The sequence below is a fragment of the Globicephala melas genome, chromosome 16 (assembly GCF_963455315.2).
Source record: "Globicephala melas chromosome 16, mGloMel1.2, whole genome shotgun sequence".
NCBI lineage: Eukaryota > Metazoa > Chordata > Mammalia > Artiodactyla > Delphinidae > Globicephala > Globicephala melas.
In genome coordinates this window covers 28,514,552-28,539,430 of record NC_083329.1, presented here as the reverse complement: position 1 = coordinate 28,539,430, position 24,879 = coordinate 28,514,552, and the positions used below count along the sequence as shown (strand labels likewise).

Here is a 24,879-nt window from a genome sequence, read left to right as displayed (position 1 = left end):
TGGTGCTGTGGGTGGGGTGGAAGAGGGAGAATTCCTTTAAGAAGGTGTGTTTTCTGAATTGCCTCTGAAACACACTGCATCCTTCTGTCCTTAGATAACGATGTGCGGAAGGTTGGAAGTCTGGCTGGATCCTCTGTCCTTCGTATGTATCTCTCAAACCCCTCCCTCATCCTCCCTGCTGTGGTCCTGCCTCAGCCCACTCTGGGGACCTGGACCGAGCACTCTCAGCCTGGGCTAGGGCTAACACAAATGCTGGCAGCCTCTTTGTATGCTCTGCCAGGAACACTGCTTTCTGCCAGGTACCCACGGACCACAGGGGGCTTAGTTTCTGCGTGTCTGGAATGTTTTCTGCTGCTTCTCTGCTCACGTGCAAATGACGAATGACGGGGGAGGGAGGTTGTGAGGGGAGGCCCCATTTATTGTCACCTGCCAGGGAATGCAGGCAGGTGGTTTGTGTGCTCTGGTGGAGGTTCAGCCTTTCCTTCGCTGCTGTGATAATTCACCCACTGTCCTTTACTTGCAAACCCTAATACGCTATTATTGTGTCTGTGGCGGTTAGTAAGAAGTGACTGCAAGATCTTAGGACCTAAGTCCCAGGCTGGTGCGTATGTTGCTTATCTGCTTCTCTTTCCTCATTTACCACATCTCAGCTGGTGGAGAAGTGTCTGCAGCTGGCCGTGCATGCTGGTGGGGGCTGGCACGGGGCTGCTGGCGGGTGTCTTCTGTGCCTTCTGTGCTCTACCTTCTCTCTGTTTCCTGCATAAGTTATTGCACTTGTGCTTAGAGAGCATGGCATTTATTGTGATATAAGTGTGATCCAGAAAGCATTATTTCTCTAAATTTCTCTTTGATTCACCGGTCTGAATTTTGCATTGCTTTCAACTCTTATTGTTTATGGTGGCCATTTTAATGCCAAAGGGGTGTTTTTTCTCATCATAAGAAAGATTTTACATAGTGCTTTTTACTGGGATTTATCAGAGGGACCCAAAGCTTGATATCACAATCCGTGGCACATGAAAAGTAGATACCATTTTAACACAGAGAAACTAAAGAAATGACTTGCTCCAAATCACCCAGCAGGTTGGTGATTTACCTAGATGCATTCCGGTGTCCTGACTAGTTCACACAGCACAATGAAATAGAGTTTTTAAATCCATCATGTTCCAGAATGTAATTTCTATGTGGAAATATTGGAACAATTTGCAGTGTAACTTCACATCCTAGCCCAGCAGATGTCTGAAATGAAGTTGAAGTAGCTGCCCACACCCAAGGGGTGGTCCAAGATGAGTTGAAGGAGAGCTGTAAAATAAAACATCCTCGTACATTATTATACTTATATAAACCAACAAGTCTCAATTAAGGTTGATGAAGGAAGTGTCAGTTCTCAGAACAAGAAATCTAGATGGGAGAGGGATGGTCTACAGGACCTGGTAAACCTTGGTTCTCTAAAGGAGATTTCCACCATCCATCACACTGGGGATTGCTCATGGTAGAGTAACTCTTGGGATATGAAATGTTACCTAGACATGTTGGCCTTATTCTGGCTCTTCCATAAGACCAAAAGATGTGGGAACTCTAGGGGAAAAGAGCTACCTAAAGCTCCCAAGCCCATCTGATTTAGATGACTTTCTTTCTTTTAAAAAAAAGTTTTTTAAGTAGTAAGAAGATGTTATCTGGTTTCCTCCTTTCCTTCCTTCCTGTCTCTAGTTCTTTCTATCAAAATCCTTCCATTTTATATGTGAGACACAGTAAATTTGCAACACTAATCTCTCCTTCAAAACTGGTTAACTAAAAAGAAATATTAACCTCTCTTTCCCTCCCCACACTTCTGAGCATCTTTATCAATCTTCAGGAGGAAAAAGAAATTAAATTAGCCTGTAGGGGTATGGAGACATTTTCCATCCTCCCCGCCAAGCCCTCCTTACCTAATACAGCAAAGCGTGAAGAACTCCAAAGACCACCACCCCACCCCCTGCCCCCCCCCTTGTTCCAGGTCCACCCTCAGCCCAGGTCCAGCCACCCAGCATCTTTCACTGGCCAAGGACCTCACCTGTAGGTTGAGGAAGAGCTTAAGCTGAGCCACAAGGCAGTAAACTCCTGTAGGGTCTCAGTCCACCAAACTACCCCTGTCCTTGATGCCAGCCTAGAGCTTTGTCAGCCTTGAGGGTAATAAAGGAGACAATGAGTTTGCCAGAACACTGGCCCTGTGACCAATGCCTCACAGTTGAACTCGAGGTTACAAGTAAGTCCCTCTGGTTTTCCTGTGCAGGGCAAAGGGAACGCAGTCAGCACTATCTCCTTTGTCTTGGTTCTGATTGCCAGGGAACCCAGGAGGACCGTGGTGAGCCTGGCACTCTGGAGGAACGGGGCCTGAGCTCAGCGTGACCAGAACAGATGCCCACAGTGGTGTGCAATTGGAGAGAGAACAAGTCTCCTATCTGCTTGGCTGGGTATACATGTAATTTGTGGCCCAGAAGTGCTAGGATTCTTCTTGAGACAATGGGGTTTCTTATTCCAGTGTGTCTCGTGACACTAGGGGCCTGTTAAAATATTCTTTGACAAAGAATATGATTATTTGACAAAGCAAATGATTATCAGGTAGGTATAAGGCTTTCCCCTCCCCACTCCTTTGTACTATTGGATAATTTCAGGCAAGTCATCGGGCTCAGCAGCTAAGAGTATGGAAGCCACCTATTTCAGTGTGCTGTCACCTGCACTCTGACTTCATTTAGTTCCTTGGAAGAGACTCTGGGAATGACCAGATAAGAGAGATGAAAACAGGTTCCTATGCAGAAACACTACTTGATCAGGGTCAAGGTCGGGAAAGGACTGGAGTATTGCTACACACTCCACTCCACCCAGGCCCCAAGCGATAGCCAGCACCATTTCAGACTCTGTGGGGAAAGAGAGAGGAGGAAAAGGGGATAGGAAGAGAGGTGGTTTGGAGCACTTGTACTTGCAAAGAAATGACTGATTTAGTTTATCAAGTTGATTTACATTAAGATTGCGAGAAATGCTGCCCTTCCTGTGTCCCAAGGCTCTAGCCACGCACAGTTTCTCCCCCAGCACTGTGACCACAGAGGGAGCTCCTTGGAGTCTGAGGCAGGAGACAGCTTCCTCGAGGATGCCCCTAGTAGGAGCATGCACTTGCTTTCACCCCTCCCACAGGTGAGCTGGAGACCTGAGGCAGCTGGGAGAGCCCGGCGGGAATACAGTGCTGGGCTCCCAGCACATTTGCTGGCTCCAAAAGGCGCCTCAGACAGAACACTGCCCACACACACTCCCTGCTGGGGCACCGCCTGTTCTTGTCATTGGCGGGTCTGATCCCCTCAGAAATTATTGTGCATCTTTTTGGAAGACCTTCAGCAAAGTCTATTTTATTTTCTTCTTTCTGGAGAGTGACTTTGTGAGAGGATGCAATTTTCATGTTTCCAGAGGCAAGATTCACTTTGGCAGAGAAATGTGATGTTGTGAAGATCCGGGAACAGACTGTCTCACACGCTTTGCTCTTTGTCTCTCTCCTTTTATGTTTATCTTCCCTTACGCAACTCACAAATCCTTGACTCTTTAGTGCCCATCTCTGTGTCTCGTACCTTCGTCTTCAGCAGAGGGGACTCTCTGGCAGGCTCCCCAGGTAAACATGCATGGGGTCTCGATCTCCATAGATCCATGGGGTTTGCAAGAGGCCTTTGGTCTCTGTCACTGTCCCACATGAAAACTAGTCTCTCTCAACTAGCCTCTCCCAGGACCAAGGCACAGCACGTTGCACGGCTAACACTCACTTGTACTCACTGACCAGGCATTGCTGGTTCAATGGGTGTCACGTGTGAACTTAGCCCCGAAGGATATATCTGTGTACGTAGATGGAGAAATGGTGGGGTGAGGAATGGTGTGTATTTTTCCTTATCATTTGTCTGACTGCAGAATGGAGGGATAAGGGGTGCAGCAGAAGAAAAATAGGAAGAAACAATGAAAGACTATGCTTTATTCCTATTTTTCCTCCATCTTTTCTTCTATGTGGTCTCTGCCTTTAGCTAACCCACTAACCCCTCCTTATCTTTCTAGTAATGTCACTGTGTAGTGACCATATTCCCTCTAGCTCTGCTCATACAAAGGATGCTATATGTAAAATTTTCAAAACAACTTTTCATCAGGCTTAACCTCTCTTGTTAATTAAATAAAAGTTACTGGATTTTTTTTTAATCAGGTAAAGTAGCTCCTCACAGAGCCACACAGTAACTCAAGGATTGAGTAGAATGTAATAAATCTGAACAATCAGTTAAGTGTTTATATTGTTTTCATCCCTAGACGTTGATCTCTTAGGGTCATGGAGCAAGTAATGACCAAACTAAGAATTTGTTTGTTAAGTTACCTTGAAGTGAAAGCACAGCCCAATTTCCCGTACCCTCTACATCTGTCTCCCTTATCCCAATGCTTTGGCGATGATTCTGAGGCCCCACCGTAGCCTCAGGCATCAGGAATCCAGTTATGTTTCACTGTCTGTATAGTAGACCCTCAACATTCAAAAGGCTCTGTTCTGGGACCTCAAACCCCCAAATTTGCAACTTCAGAACTACTTATGTTGATCTCTACTTTCTCACAAATCACATTTTTCCATCAAAAACCATCTGGTTCCCATGTTTATCTGGACGAGAGGACTTAATCACCTTCTCAAATTTCACCAAAGTTTTCTCTCTTACTTAGTGGAGGTTTTCCACCAAGAAATAAATTTTTTTCTTGCTTTGTGAGAGCTCATGCCTTCATGATGACTACAGGAGTACTGTCAATGGGAGATGCCAGTCTGGTACCCTCCCCAGCTAAGTGGTCACCCCCACATGCCCATAAAATTAGAAATGACCACGTCATGGACCTTCAAGATCCTTCCAATGTGAGGAATCTTGGTGAATGAAGAATGTGCTAGGAAGCTTCAGCAGAAAGGAAAGATGGACATTTTTAAAAGATTTTCAACGAAAAGGATCAAAGCATTAAAAAAAAAAAAGAATGAGAGCAGGAGTTGTTTTTTTTTAAATTAACCCTTAGTTCACCAGACAACCTAGTTAATTATAACTTCCTACTTATGAAGTTTAGTTCTAGTTCATCGGTATTTATTATGAAAATTAAGGTGACTCATTTCTGCTGTGCAGTCCCCCTATAGGAGGTACTGAGTCTTCCGATCCAACTCTGGCTGGTGCCATGTGCTCCTGAGAGCTCTTTTAACCTTCCCCCACTTTTCCATGACTGTGTGTGTTCAACCCAATAGGAAGCAGGGGAGGGCAAGGCCAGCTTATTCCCACCCTTGGTTTAACTCTGCAGAGTGGAGCAGTGATGGGCACAGCAGGAGAAAATGAGAGATGGGAACGTTCTGCTTCTCTTTCGGCTCTTTTCTTCCCACCATCTTCTGTCTCACCTCCTTCTGTAGCCAACTGCCAAGCTTTCCTAGCGACCGGGTGACATCCCCAGGACCTATAATTTGGTATTTCCCAGTAGCTCTTGCTTCTGTTCCATATCAGCAGAAGAAGCCTCAGTCATTGGATTTTTATGGAAAGCAGTTCTGGGCACACTCTGGTCCCATACTTGATTTATGATCCAGATACATTAATTTACGTATATTATGTCTTACCCCCATCTTAGATAAACCCTGGAAGTTAGGAATTATTGCTGCGCAACAATAGGTAAGGAAGCAGCTCTGAGAAATTAAGCCGTTGGGTCACTGTCAAAGGTGTAGTAGGAAGGTAGAAGGATGCGGACTGGTGTCCAAGGCTCTGAGGTCCTGTTCTAGGCCGGGACCTTGCTGCCCCTCTGAACGTGGGCGTGTTGTGCCCTCTAGAGGGCTGTGACTTGTCTGCATTTTGAAAACAGCTGTGCTAATGAACTAAGGTGCTCCCTCTGGGTTGAGGCCGGTGGTCCCTACACCAAATATTGCCACCATTACCATAGGCAGTTTCCTTCTATTTGAGCCTTATTTGAAATAAGGAGAGCAGAGTGGTGTGTGGATTACCTCCAGAATGTGGTGTAATTAGCCAGATTTGCAGGTGCTTTCATTTAAAAACAAAGCTGCTGAGAGTACACGGCCCCACTGCAGATCTCCCCAGATTCATCCCTTTTTTCTTCTCCCAGTGGTGGAGATGATTCCAAGTTCCCCATGACAGTCCTTCCACAAAAGCACAAAGGCAGGAGAGAGGTCGCAACAAGGGTCCTTTTACAATGCCCAGTTGTCCATCTGTAATGTACTCTGAGATCAGTGAGGTTAGATTTTCCCCAGAATATAAAGGGAGTACCTAAAAATAATCTCTTTACTTTGTGAAATGTGGTAAGTGGAAGTATTCCTTTGGGTCGGCTCTTGCATAGTAAACATTTGGGAACCATTAAAGCTCCATGTAACGTGAGTGAGTTCATCTGGACTCCTAACTTGGGCTGATTTGCAGGGTTCACATTGTAGCTTTGACAGAGAGCTTTTGGCATTTGGTTGTCTGATGTTGAATATTACCCCAGAATGATGAATTTTAATAATCCTAGTTTGTAATCCTGTAAGCCTATGTAATTAAATTCCCCCATCCAGTTTAGAGAACACAGATGCCCCGTGGCACAGTGACAATGACCAGAGTGAGCTATTCCTCCCCATCCCTCACTGATGCTTTGAAAGATGTAAGCGAGCAGCTGCTGAGCCCTACCTCCTCTCAAATCCCCAGACTGAAAAGGGGAGTGGGATGTTCTTCTGTGTCGTGGGTCCTGCCCCTGTGATAGAGTTGCGAAAGCTCTCCAGACACAGGTGTCATGAGTAAAGCAGAACTGTGCATAGGTTTTCAGGGCCCCGGCCCATCAGTGCAGAATGAGGGGAGATTCCATCCAGTCCTAATTGCAGTTTAAAATCCTCTTCCTCCCCTTCTCCCACCCCGACCCAATTTTACCCCGGTGTCTTCTCCACCCAACCTCAGTAACTCCAACTTGCCATCCAGGACAGATATCTCTTGCAGACTGACCATGTGAAGTCTGCAGGAATGAGGTCTGCCACACTTCTCCACAGCACTTGGGGGTCTAGAGCAGGAAACCCTGCCCTCCGCCAGGGTTGCCCTCCTGCCAGTCTCTCCAGGGCCAGCTTGAGGGTATGATGTAAGAGCACAAGTGGGCAAGGGATATGTCGGAAGCTTGGCCTGGGCCCTGTTGAGGGGTCCTGTGGTCAGTTTCATGCTCATCTGTCGCCTCTTAGACCTCTTTGCACTGTGCTTAGGATTCTCCTTCTCTCTTCACTCCCCCAAGCTGTGCCTCTGTGCTCTTAGGAAATGCCAGGGGGAATTATACAACTTGAAGTAGTTTGCCATGCTGCTGGGACACTCGTCTGTTACTGATTTCTTCTCTTTTTTTTTATTAAGAGTATTTCCATTTCCCTCGCTCAGGAACCTCTTGAGTGTATGTGCACAATTACCAAAATGCCGAGTCATCAGCATCCTACCTGTTGAGGAATGTAAGGCTCTGGGACACAAAAACATTGATCTTGCACAACACTCAGATGAGCTGGGACTTTCTTTGTCATGAAATGAGGATTCCTTTGTCATTTAAAAATTGCTTTTATATACTCGACCTTTGTAAGACAGTTGTATCTTCTGGTGTTGGGAATCCTTTGGGATTTTATGAATAAAGCTTCAGTAGCATTGTTTTTACTTTAAAAAAGACATGTTTTTCCTCCCAGCACAACAGTGATGTCGCTTGTGTTTGACATGTGGGTCCTTGTGAGTGACAGCAGGGTGACATGCTTGTGCTGGGTGCCAGTGAAGATGAGAGCTTTGGGGAGATCAGGGATGAAGCTGTTTCCTCTGTTTCCAACAGGGAGTAGAAGTGATTCAGGCAGAAGTTGTTTAGCAGATACAATAGGGTTGTGGTTCCCTATCAGCCTCCCTGACCCTATCTTGAATTATGACATAAGGGATGAGGATGTAGAACAGCAGATGTGGGGTATGTGAAGCACGTGTCCCACCAGGCAGGGTGGAGGATTATCAAGGAGCAGTGGTCATTCCTCAGGGTAAATGAAACCACAAACGCCTGCCCACACTCTCTCTCTTCGTTCCAAACTGAGTTGAAGATAAAACCCACCAGATCAAGGTGTGATTTCCAGACTCTGCTCACACCAAGGAAGCTGCACTCCTGCAGGACTGCCTGCCCCCCTTTTCCACAACCAACAGCCCTGAGGAAACACCACCGACTTACTTAGTCAGTCACCGCCTCAGAACAGCCACAGTGGGCCTAGGCAAGCCAGACCTCATCGGTTTGTTTTCAAGGGATCAGGACCAGACGTGAAATGGGTATTTCTCTGCCCAATGTTACTGCTGTTTACAGTCACCTTGGTGCTCCACTCTGTTCTCCATGGCACCGTCACTGTCCCTCTCGGTCCCTGGTCACTCTGGTGTCACCCAGCGGATAAGTAGGAGACCTGACTCCAGGACCCCCCGTTTCACATGCTCTTATTAAACAGACAGACAGACAGACAGAAGGTCTTGATGCTCGCTGCGGCCTCTTCCTCAAGTTATGGGCCAAGGCCTGAGGCTTCTTGGTGCCCTTGGAGTCTCACTGCGCACTATTTAACACTCCAGTGCATTTCTGGAGTGTTCTTCTACCCACCCCTCACTTCAAGAAGTCAGCTTCCCTAAAATGACTTAGGTTGCAGGGGGAAAGCCTTCTGATTCCAGGGTGATTGAGAGCCCTGAAACCTTTTTAAAACAAAATTTAGATTCTAAATAAAAACTCCTTCAGGGATTCTTAGGTGCTGATTTGTTCATTCCGTACATTTTTATTGAGTGCCTACTCTGGGCCAGGCACTGTGCTAGGTACCAGATATACAACAATGACCAGAAAAGACAAGGTCTTTGCCCTCATAGAATTTATCATTGAACTGAGTAGACATTACAAATAAACACAAACATGTAATTAAGTAAAACTTGTGAAAAGTGCTTTAAAGAGATGAACAGGGGACAGTGATAGAGGAAAATAGGGGTAATCTTCTTAGGGTGGCCAGACCAGGTCTTCAGAGAAGGCGGTGTTTCAGCTGAGACCTAATGACTGAGAAGTGAGAGCAGGGGTGGGAATGGTGCTAAAATGGGGGGAGGGGGAGCGGGGGAAATGGCATCTGCTGAGATGGGTATGCTTACATGGTTGAGGATCCCCAAGGTGGCCAGTAAGCTAGAGCAGAACAAGCAGGCGAGGAGAGGGAGCCCCAGGATGAGATCAGACAGGAAAGCAGGGCTCAAGTCATAGGGGGTTTAGGGGTCACAGCAAGGAGTATGGATTTTATTGAGATTCAACAGGAAGCTGATTTGTGTTTTTAAAATGTGCTTTTGACAGCTGAAGTGAGAACAGATTATGAGATTATAACTGGGGAGACCAGACTGTGGTCCAGGCGAGGGTGATGGTAACTAGGACTTGAGTGGAGACAGAGGTAGGGGCAGATGAGTTTATTATGTCGGGGAAGTGGAGACTTGATGTGGGGCTGACAGATTGGCAGGAGTCACGGGAGACTCCCAGGTTTCTGGTTTAAGTAACAGCATGTATGTGAATGACACTTACTGAGAAGGAGAAAACTGGAGGTGGAACCCTTAATTCTATAATCTGATCAAGGCAGTGATTATTCTGGCTCTAATGAGAAAATGATTCAACCTATGGTCATTTTAGTCTTTCCACTACTACATGGTTTGCCAGACAACAATAACAGCCTGGCAGCTAAACACATCGACAGACCTTCAGAAGTCACTCCAAATAGATGCTAATCATTTTGATGGATGGCAGCATTATCTTAAGAGACAGAATTAAATTCCCAAGGTTCTTCCCTGAAAGAACCAAGGAGCAGAATCTCTGAGGAATCAGACTCTTCATTGGAGCCCCTGAACTGAATCTGTGTTAGGAGAGGCTGACAGCCTCCCATTTCTCTTTTTTGGGAAGAAATGAAGAGTGGCGTCAGTTGGGAAGCAGAGGGGTGGGAGGGGCTTTGCGGTCTCTCATTCAGGGTTATTCTGTGGTGGAGATAATGCTAGGGTCACCTTAAGAACCTCTCTTCTCTTCTGTTGATCCTGGGAGGGTAGTTCACACAGTCCATTTTGAAACCAAGTGATGTGGTCTTAATTGAACTTTCCCAAGAAGTGGTTCTTGAAAATGGAAAAAGAAGCCAGCTCTGAACATTTAAGAGGCCTTTGACAGAAGGCCTGGAGGGTTATTCCAGCCTCCGGCCTTTGAGCCTAGAAAGAGCCCTGCCCTAGACCCACCCTTTAGGGGGCCTCTCTTTGGCCCTCCTCAGCTCCACGCCTCTCTGTGGGGTGAGTAGTTCACAGAGCCAAAGGGATGTACCACCCAGAGCTGTGTTCTTCCCTCTAGACCACGTTTCAGGTATGGAATTCCCCACCCAAACAGCTCTGGGAGACCGGGCCAGAAAGCCCTAGGGCAGAGCTGGTTCTCCCCCTACAGCCCATTTTCCAGCACAAAACTCTTAAGGAGCCTTATCTGGCCTGCTAGGTTTTTAAGAAGTTATATTTGTCAAAGACAAGGATAGAACATATTTTAACAGTTTATTGACATGATTTAAATATCTATCCACGTGGTTTATGGGCCTCCGCTTGTCCCCGGCCCTGCCAGTGTTGGGGCCTGCGTCATCCCCTCTGAAATGCCTCACTATGGTGAGGGCTGCTTACCTGTTCTGCGACAGGTGGTTTTTAGGGCAAACCTAAGGCCTCAGCCTTCCTAAAAGAAGGTTTGTGAATGGAGTTTATACAAAAGAACTCACCCCAATAGAGGGTCTCATGGTCTGGGGTAGCAACCCTCACTCATAGAAGGGTCCTCATCTCCTGCACGTACCCCAGAACCGAGAAAGGCAGCGGCCCACCCAGCTTCCCGCTGCTAGAGGTCGTGGGGAGCAGGAACCTGAGCTGAGTGGGGCCACGAGGCCTTAGGCATTTGCTCCTCATAAATGGAGCAGCCAGGCATTTTCCTGGGCTCTGATGGGAGGGGAGAGGGCCCAGTCCGCCACCCGGTGTTGCCATCACCTAAACATACTGCGAGACCTCGGTAAACGACACCCCTTTCTCTCTCTCCCTCTTTCTGTTCCCCTCTCCTTCCTCCCCACCCCTTCCTCCTTGCCTTTCCTCCCTCTCCTCTCTCTCACCCTCTGCAGTAAACCGGTCCCCTTCCCGCTGCAGCGGGTTGAACCGCTCCGAGTCTCCGAGCCGTGAGCGCAGCGACTTTGGGGGAAGCAACACCCAGCTGTGCAGTAGCAGCAACAACCTCTACACACCCGACTACTCAGTCCACATCCTCAGCGACGTGCAGTTTGTGAAGGTAGCTCCGCAGGGAGGGCTGTCCCCTCACTCCCAGCCAGCAGCATCCTGTTCCCCCTGTTCCAAGATAATGCTGCGTGGCAATTGCTCCCTGGCTTTCTAAAGGCCCTGGTTTCGGTTAGCTTTATTCTGTTCATTATTTGTCACCGTTATTGTCCCTTTGTTCGTTTGAACCATGATTGTTCATTAAGATCTCCTGATCCCCGTTTTTCATTGTGGAGAAACTGAGGCATGAAGCGATAGGGAATTAGCTTGCCCGAGACAAGCTGCCGGCAGAACTGTTTCCTTTGGATGCCCCGCCATTGGCACCAGGTTGATTTTATTTATTCAAGATAAATCTGCAGGTGATTAATGAACCAAGGGTATAGAAGAAACCATGCTATGATTTCACATGTGGATAAGATTTTACGTATTAATATTTAAAGTCTAAAACACAATTCAGCCTGTAAATATTATTATACCCCCTTGCTGTCACTGAGCTATTTGAAGAGAGCCGCTTTGCAAGTGCTGTAGAGAGAGGCAGCAGTGCTTATCGCCTTGTAATTAAGGAGGAGAGCTGTTTCTTCATACCCCTCATTGAGATTGGTATTGGACAGAAACATTCTAAGATTCCCTCCTTTCTCTTGCTTTGATAGGTTTTGTTTGTTTTGTTTGCTAGCATTCCACAAACCATTACACACTTGGCCTGAGATCAGAAGGGAACCCATTTACCCGAGTCCAACTAAACACTCAATGCACTCACTTGGTAACAGTCATCCCAGCTGCAGGCCGGGTGAGAGGTGTACGGAAATCACAAAGGTGGGAGGAGGTCCTTTCCTTCTGTTCAGAACACTGACCCTGATTATTTGAGGGTGGTGTGTGCTGGCTGGCTTTCTATGTTCCAGAACTCTGCAAACACCCTGAACTAAAACTCAAGAGCGTTGAGAAAAGTAACCGTGGAGAAGAGGGGTCACTCCTGGGGGGTGGGCTGGGACAAGGACTGTTGGTGGGGTGCTGTGTGCCATGCACTTTAAGTCCTTGAACGAATTTCCCACTGAGTCCTACAACCACCTTAACAGGTAGGTACTGTGTCATCCCCACTTTATAGACGACGTGGGAGCTTGAGGAGTATAAGGTCTCGTGACTGGGACGTGGCACAGCCAAACTTCAGATTGAGTCTCTCTGTCTCCAGAGTCCAAGCCTTCAAGTCCTTGGGCTTTGGGGAGAGTTTAGAGAAATCAGAGCTGACAGAGCCTGGGAGAAGTGCTTTAGGCACTAACCCAACAACACGCACGGTGTGTATGACTGTGGACACTTACTAGTCTATCGTGACAGTGAGAATGAACCTCAGAAAACCGCAGCCCACGATTCTCCTCCCTCTTGCTTCCAGCCCTGAAGCCCTCTCATTGCAGACCTTCCTCAGAAGTGGAGGTAGGAAAAAATGGGAGAAGAGAAATTCTGCTATAACTAACTCTTAGTGGTTTGTAGGACTGGGCATATGGTTTGTGGGAAAAGAAACTGAATGTCGCTATATGAGTCAGTGGTTCAACAGGTATTTACTGACTACCTGCTCGTGCTTCGCACTGTATAGGCATCAGCGAGATACCATGGTGAACAAGACAGCAAGCTCCTACCTTTCTAGAGCTTCCATGCTCCTAGGGGGAGAAAGATGATAAACAAGTAACTACATAAATAACCTAGGTAATCTAGGGGAGTGATGAAGGCTATGAAGGAAATAAACTGGATCATGGGATAAACAGTGCTTGGGCAGAGTTGGCAAGGAAGCTGCTTTAGAAATGGTTGTCAGAGCAGCCTGAGAGAGCAGGTGTCTTTTGTTGAGACCTGGAAGGGGATGTGGAGAGAATGTTCAAGATAGAAACAACAGAGGCAGGAAAGAGCTTGGTGGTCCAAGGAGGATCTTTGTTCTGGCGCGTTATGTGCAAAGACGAGGCCGATGTGAGTTGGGGATGGAGTGCTGGCAGCAATGTTGCCTGGCATCTTTAGGCCAGAGTATGGTGTCTGGATTCTGTTTTAAGTGCATTGGGAATTTTTGCTAAGTTTGCTTCTCGGGTCTTTCCATTTGTCTTAGTCCATTTGGGCTGCTATAACAATTACCATCAACTGGGTGGCTTAAAGCACAAACATTTATTTCTCACAGTTCTGGAGGCTGGATCTCCAAGTTCAAGGTGCTGGCAGATCCAGGTGGTGTCTCGTCTAGTGAGAACCCACTTCTTGGTTTGAAAATGGTTGTCTTCTCTTTGTATCCTCATATGGCGGGGAGGAGAGAGAGAAGAAGAAGGCTCTCTTCTTTTTTTTTTTTTTTGGCAGTATGCAGGCCTCTCACTGTTGTGGCCCCTCCCGTCACGGAGCACAGGCTCCGGACGCGCAGGCTCAGCGGCCATGGCCCACGGGCCCAGCCGCCCCGCGGCACGCGGGATCCTCCCGGACCGGGGCACGAACCCGCGTCCCCTGCATCGGCAGGCAGACTCCCAACCACTGCGCCACCAGGGAAGCCCGAAGGCTCTCTTCTTATAAGGACACTAATCCCATTCATGAAGTCTCCCCCTCCTCATGACCTAATTACCCCCACCTCCTAATGCCATCACCTTGGGGGTTAGGGTTTCAGCATATGAATTTTGGAGGGGACACAAACATTCAGTCCATAACACCATTTATATCTTAAGTTGAGAAAATCCATATGAGGCTTTGGGGAGAAAAGTGAATGAGATTTTGAGGAGTGGTGTTTAATGAGCCCAGAGTTTTTTGAAACACCTCTGGGCATCGACTGGAGAGCGCTTTCAGGAGATGGATCTGGCAACTCCTCCAAGAGGAATGTGTTAGGATGAATACCTGACACTAAGACTGTAAGGATTTTCCTAAAACTTACAGTTGATCTCATATATCCACCCCTAAAACATAAGGAAAGGGAACATTCTATAAATAACAAGGAGCATCAAAGGGAAGTCTCTTTCCTGACGTGAGCCAGTGAGGTGTTGAGAACTCCAAATCTGAGGTCAATTCTCAGGTGCAGGTGTCGTCCTTTTTCTCAGGCCAGAGGACCTTGCTGTGACTAGGGCAGCTGAGCATCACAGCACATGGTCCGTTGTTCTACCTAGATATTTTGAAATTGAGAAGACTCCATGTCAAAAGTAGAAGTTGAGGGGAGGACAGAAACAGTTAAAGCATAATTCAGAAACCTCTTTCAACTTGTGGCTCTAGTCTCTTAAAAACTTCAGTTGCAATGGCTTGTTCTACGGAAGGGGGCATTGTGAGTTCAAACTCTTGTTTAACACAAGGGTTTGATTTTCTCTTTTTTCTGTTTGTTTGTTTGTTTAAATGTTGAGCCTTCTTTTAATTTATTTATTTTTATTTTTGACTGTGTTGGGTCTTCGTTTCTGTGCAAGGGCTTTCTCTAGTTGTGGCAAGCGGGGGCCACTCTTCATTGCAGTGTGCGGGCCTCTCACTGTCGTGGCCTCTCTTGTTGCGGAGCACAGGCTCCAGACGCACAGGCTCAGTAGTTGTGGCTCACGGGCCTAGTTGCTCCGCGGCATGTGGGATCTTCCCAGACCAGGGCTCGAACCCGTGTCCCCTGCATTAGCAGGCAGATTCTCAACCACTGCGCCACCAGGGAAGCCCGCTTTTGTTTTTTAATGTAAGTTATCAATAAGATGATACAGTAAACTGACGCTGAGATTTTTTTCCTCCTGACTGAATGGACTTTCAGGGCCATGTTCAGGCTGCTCTTTTACTCACCTCCTCAAACCCCCCTTTTTTTAACATTTAGAGAGTTTTTGAGGAAGCTCAAGGGGTGATTTCACTGGCCAAAGCCCCTGTGACTGTCTGCAAGGGCTTTTCCTGTCCAACAGACTAAGTTCTAGAACTGTTCATTAAGTCCAGTAGTAATTTGAGTTCAAGATAAAATTAGATAGAAAGGTGTATCCAGTGAGTATCTGGGAAAGGTATTAAAGCCATGATTAATAGTAGTTAATAAGTTATGAAGGTACCAAAGAATCCTTATGAATTTTTTAAATGTATTCTGTAAGTATCATTTTTAAATGAAGAATATTTGGCAGATGTCATATAGACAGAATTGTGTAACCATGGCCAAGATGCCCCATTACCATCTGGTGGCAGAATCTCTAAATTGCAGAATCGTGTTTTGAGGGATGAATAAACCACCTGAAAGTTGAAAATGTGAACGGAACATCATAAAATGATTGGAAACATCACACTGGCTGAAAGGTTAACTTCTGGACACATCGACTGCTAAGTCAAAATGTCCCAAAGGGTACCCTTAACTCCTATTAGTTTCAAGATAAACAGGTCTCCATTTCCTATGTAATTTAGAGGATGCTTGAGTTCTTAACTGGCCAGAGTATAAGGCAACTTTAACTCAAGCTATTGTTAAGAAATGGTTGTAGCTACAGCAATGAAAAAAGAATAAGAACATATTGTCTTTGGAACAGTGGTTAGATTCCCTCAATGCCAATCAGTAAGTATTTGTTGAGCACTAAGGCTGGTTCTGGGCACCATGACCAATACTCAAGAAATACAGTTGGGGAGAAGAAACATAAGTCAAATGACAGTAACCAATGCAGGGTAGTATCTAATTGATTACAAAATCGTATGGCACTTTATTTTAAGCACTAATTTGTCTAGAGAATATACTGGACCTTTAAGAATTAGGAAAGAATAAGAGGAGAGTGAAGGCAATGCCAAGAGCGAGGAGTGGGGAACACTGATAAATAGGGGTATGGAAGGCAAGCGAACATGGCACATTCAAGGAATGTGAAAGAGGAGCTGAGCTGGACCAGTGGTTCTGACTGGCAAGCAGTGGGACTCTATGGCCATGCAAGGCTGTATTATCAAAACTGGGCAGAGCCGTTTAGTTGATCTGCTGGACCATCACTGTCCGATACAGTAGCCAGTTGCCACATGTGACTGTTGAGCGCATGAAATGTGGCTCATCCAAATTGATGTTTGGTAAAATGTAAAATAATGGTTTGGCCAAAAAGTTCATTCGTTTAGTGAAGACGTTGTTCAATAAAGTTCTCCGTGAAAATGAAAAATGTGTCTTTTAGTCTCACTTAAAACCAAACAAACTTTTTGGCCAACCCAATACATATTGAATTCCAAAGACTTGGTACAAAGATGAATGTAAGATTCCTTATTAATTATTTTATATTGGTGACATGTTGAAGTGATTTTGGATACATTGGGTCAAATGAAATATATGTATTATTAAAATTAATTTCACATGTTTGTTTTTACCTTTTAAAAATGTGACAACTAGAGAATTTTAATTTACCTATGTGACTCACATTATTTTTCTCTTGGACAGTACTGTAGTACGTAGAAAAGGCTTCATAGGTGAACAAGGGGAGGGAACTGACAAAAAGTGATGCTTGAATCTAGAAGTGCAGCTGGGGAGATTCCCTGAATACATTTCCAGAGAGGTCCCTTCTCAAATTTCTTTCAAGGTGACACATTGACATGGTATTTGTGATATTTTTTTTAGCCTAAAAAGAGGAAGCAGTGTGAAAGCAAGGCTGTGAGATGCCTAGAGCAGGTAACCAATGGGCAGTGCCTTTGTCTTGAATAGGCAGTGTGTTTCACACCATATTTTCTAGGCGAAGGGTCTTCTTTAACTAAACTGGAAGCCAAATCTAAACTAACTAGTTAAAAGAACCCAAACAATAATATCAAGTGCTTTGTTGGGCTTATGAAGTGTCATTTAGGAAATTTTCCTGTTCAAGCCAGGAGAACCTGCAAGACTCCGAAGAAAGCTTCACCTTTAGACACCCATGGGCACATTAGAAAATTGAGTTTTGATGATAACCTTGGCTCAGACCATGTGCCAGCTTCTCTTCAGTCATCTGATGCCTATGGACCCCAAAAAAACAGCAGTTTTGGGGGGACCTCCCATAAAGTTTTGTGAAAGGCAGCCTCCGCGGGCATGTGAAAGGCAGCCTCCGCGGGCATGTGAAAGGCAGCCTAATGCAGCCAGGTGTGTTTGCAGTGTACAGAGCTGAGCTCAGATGATTTCCCCTGGAGAGCAAGAGTAAAGGCCCTTTAAAGTGAAATGCCCAGATTGCAAGGGGTGCCATTATCAGACCCTGGAGTTTCCCCTCTGAGAACTTGGAGTTCCCACTTCCATCTTCCATCTCCCTGGCCCCAAAGAATGAATAGCACTTTCCCAGGCAGAACACACATCACATGGCTGGGACTCTGAAGGCTTGCTAACTGTCAAACCTTAGGCAAGTCCCCCATCTTTCTGGACCTCATTTTCTTATTTGTAAAATGGGCATCACGATACCTCTCATGCCTACCCCATGCAGTCATTGTGACCAAAGGAGACAACACATTCCTAAGTGCTCTGTGAGCCATAATGCACTGTATGGCTGGAAGTTTCCATCCTCATATCCCAACATCTGTCTGCAAAAGCAAGCTCTCTTGGGTAACATTAGCACTAGAGCTTTCACCAGCGTCTGAAAATCTAATCATCAGTTCCATCTCTTTAGGATATTTGTAGAACTTTCAGTAATATGTAGGGTTTCCCAAAAGAAATAACCCAACGATGTTTTAAATAAAAAATTGAAAAGAAATTGCAAACCAATTTTGTGACAACGCTATCAGGAATGAGTTTGTTACTGCAAGTAAATAAATTTATTTGTGAGCTTCCTGGTCATAAAAGGAAAAAGGAGAAACCTAGTGGATATTTGAGTTCTCATCCAGTATAAGAAAGTATATAATTCATCTAGAGGAAGGAGCTTATTCCTGGCACTAATTTCATGAAGGATTTATCAGATGGATTCCTATATGACTATGGAAGGCATCAGAAAAAAATAATAGTAATAAATTGGCTTCATCGGTGGTTTTGCCAGTTTATGTTCTTCATTTGGAGGTTTCTTATTTCAGCCCTTGACACAAGCTGGGGGTCTTGCTCTTGCCGAGTCCCCACTGACTGCCCTTTAGGAAGAGGGTCCTTGGCAACAGTATAAGCCTGTGTTTTAAACCTCTCAGTGGGCAACCACCCTGCTAACTGAAGATGCCCTCCATCCTCTCCTGGGTCTCGGGAGAAGGCTTGGCTCCGCCAGGTGCTAGAGTCCAGAGCCAATGAAAATGAACAAAGGGAGCTCTGGTGGCAAACAAGCAAAAGGGTCCCCTCATTGTCCCTTAACTGCTGGGCTGGTACAACTTGGGTAAGGCCTTCAGATCATAGATCCCGGGCCACCAAGGCCAGGCGTTCCCAAGCACCTTAGTGGGGCTGCTTCTGAGCTCAGGGAGGCAGACTACATCCAGGGAGGGCTCTGCCCAGCTGCTCCTGAGCTTCCGCCCCTTCCTTCCAGATCACACGGCAGCAGTACCAGAATGCGCTCACCGCCTGCCACATGGACAGCTCACCTCAGTCCCCCGACGTGGAGGCCTTCACTGATGGAGACTCCACCAAGGCCCCCATGACCCGGGGCACACCCCAGACCCCCAAGGATGACCCTGCCGTCACCCTCCTGAGCAACAGGAACAGCCTGCCGTGTAAGTCAGTTGGGAGGATGATGGGCCGGGCTACCGTGGGGTAGGGACGGCCCTACCTTCCTCCTCAGTCCTGCCCAGAGCTGCCATCTTGTCCTCATGGGGCCCCAGGTCTTCTACAAAGCAGGGAGGTGACGCACTCACTGTCCTCCCCAGGCAGCCGTTCAGATGGGCTGAGAAGCCCCAGTGAGGTCATGTACCTGAGGATGGAGGAGATGGCCTTCACCCAGGAGGAGATGACAGACTTCGAGGGGCAGAGCACGCAGCAACTCTCACTGTCTCCTGCAGCTGTTCCCATGACAGCAGGTCAGGGAGGGTAACTGGGCCCTGCAGGAACAGGTGGGGGTGGGGGTCAAGGCCACCAGGTGCTGGGATGGCCCAGGGTGAGCCATGTGAGGGAAGTCTGGGACCCCTGTCCCCATGTAAAACTTCCCACCTCCTTATTCCACCCGGGAAGGGAAACTAAGGCTTACTATGCACCTACCATGCGTCAGACCCATCTTAATCCATTCTCCTAGGAAAACAGTGTGTAGGACACTGTTAGCTAGGTTTCCACCTGGATTCAGATCCTGGCTTCTCCACTTAGGAGCTCTGCAAGTTACTTTAACCTAAGACTAGGTTTCCTTATCTTAATAGATATGTTTCCTTATATTAGTAGATATAAATCACAGTGGCTAGCTCATGAAGTAGCTCTGAGCATAAATGAGATCACGTTTACAGGAGGGCACATCATAGTACTTGGTACCATGCTCCCTAAATGTTAGGTATCAATAGTTATTATTAGGCCTAATTTACACATTAGGAAACTGAGGTCAGGCATCACTCTTACTAAGGTTCGTCCCTTCCTTTGGGCTCCAGAGACTAGCTAGTAAGCTGGTTTTGAACTTTCGCTTGCTGAGGAACCTCAACCAAAACACCCTACCTGGATCCCTGGGTGTGTAGGTGGGAAAGGCTTGTGTTCTTTCTTCTTTCCTTTCTCTCAGCATCAGATAGTGAATGTTGTCATATCAACCTGGACACAGAGACCAGCCGCTGCAGCAGCAGCTTTGAGGAAACCATGGGCCAGAAGTTGCTGAGAACCTTGAGTGAGTAGCTCTTCACCCAGATGAAAACGGCCCGCCAGCTGGTTAGTACAAAAAACAGGATCTTATTCCTGGAGGAGGAACCATTGACTCCTGTTGGGAACTCTAATGAGGTACAATTGTGGAAACCCATAATAGGGCTCAGGCAGTACTGCACCTTTGATACTTTGGGGAGCTGTCCCACTCAGTTGGTGGTCATCTAGGACAGGAGTCTGCAAACCATGGCCACAGATCAAATCCTGACCTCCCTCCCCCGCCCATTCCTGTAAAAAATAAAGACTTACTGGATCATAGAAGCCCCTTGTTATTGATGGCCACAATGGCAGAGTTGAGTAGTTGCAACAGGGACCAAATGGCCTGCAAAACCTAAAACATTTACAATCTGGTCCTTTAAGGAAAGAATTTGTGTTTGGGACACTCAATAAAAAGGAAAGCAATATCCTCCGTGGAAAGAAGTCCATGGCAGAGGGAACAAGGTGAAAAATACTCCTTCCTAAAAACAGTGGAGCTGGGAACAGAGTGCCCTTCCATCCTTGAGGGCAGTTACATAATTACCCCCACGTACCCCAGTGCAGAAGGAAGGTTGCCTCTGATCTAGAGAATGTAGGTCCCCGGTGGGGGGGGGGGGGTGGCTCCCAGCTACACCTACCACCCCTGGCTCAGGGACATCAAAGTCCATGAGACCAGCCCTCTCTCAGAGGGTGTCTGGCAGTCATCTGAGCTGGGGATGGTGGGGCGTGATCCTGAGGCATTGTGTGGGCTTCACTCAGTCCCCTCCAGGAAATCTCCATTCCATTGGCACTAGCCTGGGTGTGCGGGTTTTTGGAGATGTCATCTCAGGTGGAAGGTGCATCCTAATCCTTCAAGATGTAAATATGCTGATGTCAGCACCAGGAGACAATGCAGGTTACTTCTGACAAACTATCAAGGGCTTTGTCTCCATTCCTGCTTCTGTTTTGAAGAAAGCTTAGACCACCGAGAGAGTATCAATGTCCTCCCAGTCTTAAAGATTGATCCTTACAAGCTGTGTTTTTCAGGTGGTCAAAAAAGGAAGAGGTCACCAGATGGAGAGAGAACCTCTGAGGAGAACTCCAACTTAACCCCTCTCATCACATGACAGGGCAGTCAGCGTTCGCTGGGTGCGTGAGATTCCAGAGCTTTGGGGAGAACCCGTCCTCCCATCATCTGCTTCTCCCCAAGGCCTCCCACAGGTGACAGAGCGTTCCGCTTTCCTTACCACCTCTTCACCCCTAGCTGTCAGTTTGGCAGATTTTCCCTCGTTCCTCCAGTTTGACTCAGAGCCTTGCGGTAGCCATAACGGAAGGAGGTGCCTCAGTGGAACATGCTAGAAATGGTTTTATCCACAGCACAGTCTGGGACTGGAGAAGAAATGACCCCAGGCTGACAGTGCCACTCGAGGATCCCTGATGCCCTTTTTTGTTCTTTGGTGTCCCCTGGCACCATATTTCATACTTAGCTTAGGTCAAAAGGTGCCACTGGCAGACGGGCACAAAGGAGGCTGGAGCAGCAGATAGGAAGATTAGTTCAGGAGATGCACCACGAATTCCTCCAGAACATTAGAGCAGCGGGACAGTCACGTTGGCATGTGAAGTTACAGGACAGAAAACTGTCAGTGACCAGTTTCCTGTTAGATAAGGGTTCCAGCAGCCTGGGAGGTGTGTCTCAGCTGGAATGGAACGAATGTGAGATGGAACCTCAAGTCACTGTTATTTCCCAGGGACACATCTGTTTTGGCTCCTGATCAGTACTCATCAATCCAACAATAAATCTGCTCTGGAAGAGGAGGAGCAGGGAGCAGAGAACCCCATTTGGGAGCCAGAGATGGAACTTCAGGTTTTAAGTTCAAAAAATATATGTGGAAAGTTTTTAGCCATGACAAACCAAAGAGTGCCCAGGTCGGCCAAGAAGGATGCAAGCTCTCATGGGACTTCAGTGTATATTACACTGGAACACTGAAGAATCACTCTTCTTTTTTCATCCATTCCCCCCACCCCCACCCATTACTCCACTCCAGCAAGTCAGCTGAGCGTACTTTATTCTAAGAACATACTGATCTTAGATCTCTGGTTTTTCACCTGATGTTGGGGCAGGTGCAATTCCAAGCATCACCACCAGATGGCAGGATGACCGCACAGACCTACTTGAAGAACAAACTCGTTCTGATCCGGAACCACACAGCCAGCCTTAGGGAAAATGTGGAAGTAAGTGAAGGTTGTCTTTGGGACACCTGCCCCCCTTTCTGATGTATATCCCACCCCTAGATCAGGGATCCAGTGATCCAGTGCTACCTGCTGATCTCCAAACCATTCCCTAACTTTTCTCTGGGGTATACTATTCAGGCTTCCCTTCCCTTCCTCCAAAACCATTACTCTCACCTCCCCCCACCCATTCAATCAATAATCACATGGGGAGCGGGGAGGCTGATAATTCCTCTGGGTTATTTGCATCTCAAAAGAAAATACCCAGAGGAACCTTTAACTCAGGGGGTCCTTAACTTGGGGTCGATTGCTCCAGGGGGTCCATTGTTGGACTTCAGAGGGTCTATGAAACCCCTGACTCTGTCATAATTAGTGTCTGCGTTCTTATGTGTGTTTTCCAGAGGCCTAAAGCTTTCATACCATTTTCAAAGGTCTCAGACCCACAAAGTGTTAAAACCCACTATTTTAACTAGTGGAACTTTCAGCCCAGAGTTTCTGCAGTGCAGAGTGAAGTGAATACTGGTTAGTTTGAGACAGATTCTTCTCAAGTGTCCATCAAATCGATAGGGAAAGCTGGCACACGCCACGTGGAAGTCGTCAGAAACCCCTGACACACCCTGTGGTGCTGTACAGCCTACACCCGACATAACTCGGTCCCCCTCCCCCACCAAACCAGAGCAGGTGTTGCCAACAGGAGGGACACAGCATGTGGAAGTAGACTTTCCAGCTGGAGATGCCTCTTTCATCAATGTATTATTGACTTCACATCCCTTGCCTGGCTCTGCCTGAGGCTCAGCAGTGCATGACTTCTTGTAGATAACTCACAGCTACCACCCACCCCCAACACCTACTCTTGCCTTGTAGAAATAGGCAAAGTGTCAGCCCTTGGTGCTGGGTGCTCTGACCCAAACCAGTAAACAGTGAGTTTCAAACAAGGACTGCCATCATGCAGTCATCTTGCCCAGCTGGCCACTGGCCCGAGGGTGCCTGCCTGTCTAGTCTTCCTTTCATTACCCCTTACACCACTGCTGTTGCATTAATCCATCCCTATGCAAAATCCCTAAGGAGCCTGTCACCACTCCCCTCCCTATTCCCCACCCCAACCCAAGATTTTCTTCAGATTTAAAAAAAAAAAAAGAGGATTTTAAAATAAAGCATTTGTGAAGGCTCAATAAACTGTAAATAATTTTTAAATAAAATAAAAATGCTTTTCCTGGAATGTGGCTGTTTCCCTTGCCCTGGCATCTCAGTGTTCTGACATGGTTTCATTTGAGGTGCAGGGTGGGTGGTGCACACATAATTATCTTACCTGAGGCCCACCTGCCTAAAGAGGCACCCCTCTTGAGACCAGGTGTGAGGTTGCAGGTAAGGTTACAGAAAAGCCCTCACGCTCTGCTTTGGGATATCAGATGGGTAAGATGTTGCAAGAACGAATGCCAGAAATGGAAAGTAAAAGCCAAATGAGAAGCCAGAGTGTGACTTCTGGACAAGGAAGAAGCACAAGGATGATAATGAGAAGGGCTGGCGTTTGCCAGAGCCCCGTGATGTGCAAGGCACTGGGCTGGGTGCCTTCTAAGTTCAAGGTCTTGGAGGCCAAAACCCAGTCTAGCACTTGAGACAATGTGCTGGTCACACTGGCTCACTTCTGTAGGCCCTTTGGAGAGGAGCAAAAGTGGCCTAATTTCAGCACTTTCCAACCAAAGGCTGGGAAAAGGAACGAGGGAGCGGGCAGGGCTTATTGATTAGTTTTAAACCAAGGCAGGAGCGAGGGGACAGCCAGATAGGTGGGCACAGGTGTTGGGGTTTTTAAGGTCTTTGCAGAGGGTTGGAATCTGACACCTACTACCAAAATCTTCAACCACCACACAGGACAATTAGCGAGTGACCTGCACAAGTACGACCCATGATTCTTCCCAGGAGCCTACATAGGCTGTTAAGTTCATTAACAGTAAATAAATGATACAACTATTTTGCTGAGGGTTTTATGTGCCAGGTCTTGTGCTAAGCAGGTGTGCACTGTGAACCTCAGAGGTAGGACTGGTCCACGCTTGTGAGGAAGCACTCACACCCCTAGGCTCCGCAACTTCCTGGCCATGGAAACTTGAGCAATTCACCTAACTGTTCCCAGCCTATTTCATAGACTGTAAAAGAGGGCAGGCTGTGAAACTTCCTTTCCAGGGTGATTTTGAGAAAGAAATGAGCATTCCTGCATGGGAGAGGTGCCGAGAAGCCCTGCAGTAAAGAAACCTGTGTAACTCACTTAGCCTGGCTTTTCCCAGACTTGCTCAGAGCCCCCGCTCGTGGGGAAAAAGAACACGCTGTTGGGAATATATGTAAGAAGAGAATGAAGAAAGGCAGATTCCTATTGAGACTGGGGCTTTTATTTATTTTTGGCTTAGTTGGGTCTTAGTTGTGGCACATGGGCTTCTCTCTAGTTGTAGCAGGCAGGCTTAGTTGCCCCATGGCATGTGGGATCTTAGTTCCCCAACCAGGGATCAAACCCACATCCCCTGCATTGGAAGGCAGATTCTTAACCACTGGACCACCAGGGAACTCCTGAGATTGGGGCTTTTTTAAATACTAAAAACATTTGAGAACTTTGGTAGGTATACTTTGACTTAAAGAAGTGTTTTCAACCGGTTTTTCATTAGCAATCCCCCTAAAGACAAAAATTAAGTTCAAATTCTCCCCAACAAGAGAAATTAAATACCCAGAAATAAGATTTTGTCAAGTAAGATTGTGCTTTGCAGGACTACA

At 46.8% G+C, this 24,879-nt stretch overlaps 1 protein-coding gene and 1 long non-coding RNA gene across 8 annotated transcripts in view; one reads left to right on the top strand and one right to left on the bottom strand.

Annotated features, from left to right (window-relative positions):
• The window catches only part of CNNM1 (cyclin and CBS domain divalent metal cation transport mediator 1), a 49,144-nt gene extending 25,930 nt beyond the window's left edge, over positions 1-23,214 (top strand). For 2 of the 7 annotated variants that reach the window (XM_060286459.1, XM_060286458.1), the window contains 7 exons: positions 95-142; positions 3,572-3,634; positions 11,150-11,313; positions 18,641-18,824; positions 18,978-19,127; positions 19,805-19,906; positions 20,941-23,214. In XM_060286459.1, coding sequence (XP_060142442.1) covers positions 95-142; positions 3,572-3,634; positions 11,150-11,313; positions 18,641-18,824; positions 18,978-19,127; positions 19,805-19,906; positions 20,941-21,020 — 791 coding nt within the window. In that variant the 3' untranslated portion in view covers positions 21,021-23,214. The remainder of the gene's footprint in view (positions 1-94; positions 143-3,571; positions 3,635-11,149; positions 11,314-18,640; positions 18,825-18,977; positions 19,128-19,804; positions 19,907-20,940) is intronic. The other 5 variants (XR_009559362.1, XM_060286460.1, XM_030865302.2 and 2 more) reach the window with 5 other exon arrangements.
• On the bottom strand, positions 8,687-23,161 carry LOC115857873 (uncharacterized). Its single transcript, XR_004041426.2, has 3 exons — positions 19,744-23,161; positions 19,022-19,148; positions 8,687-14,403 (listed from the first exon to the last, which is right to left on the bottom strand). It is a non-coding gene; the product is annotated as an uncharacterized lncRNA (long non-coding RNA).
• Positions 23,215-24,879: the final 1,665 nt, after the last annotated feature.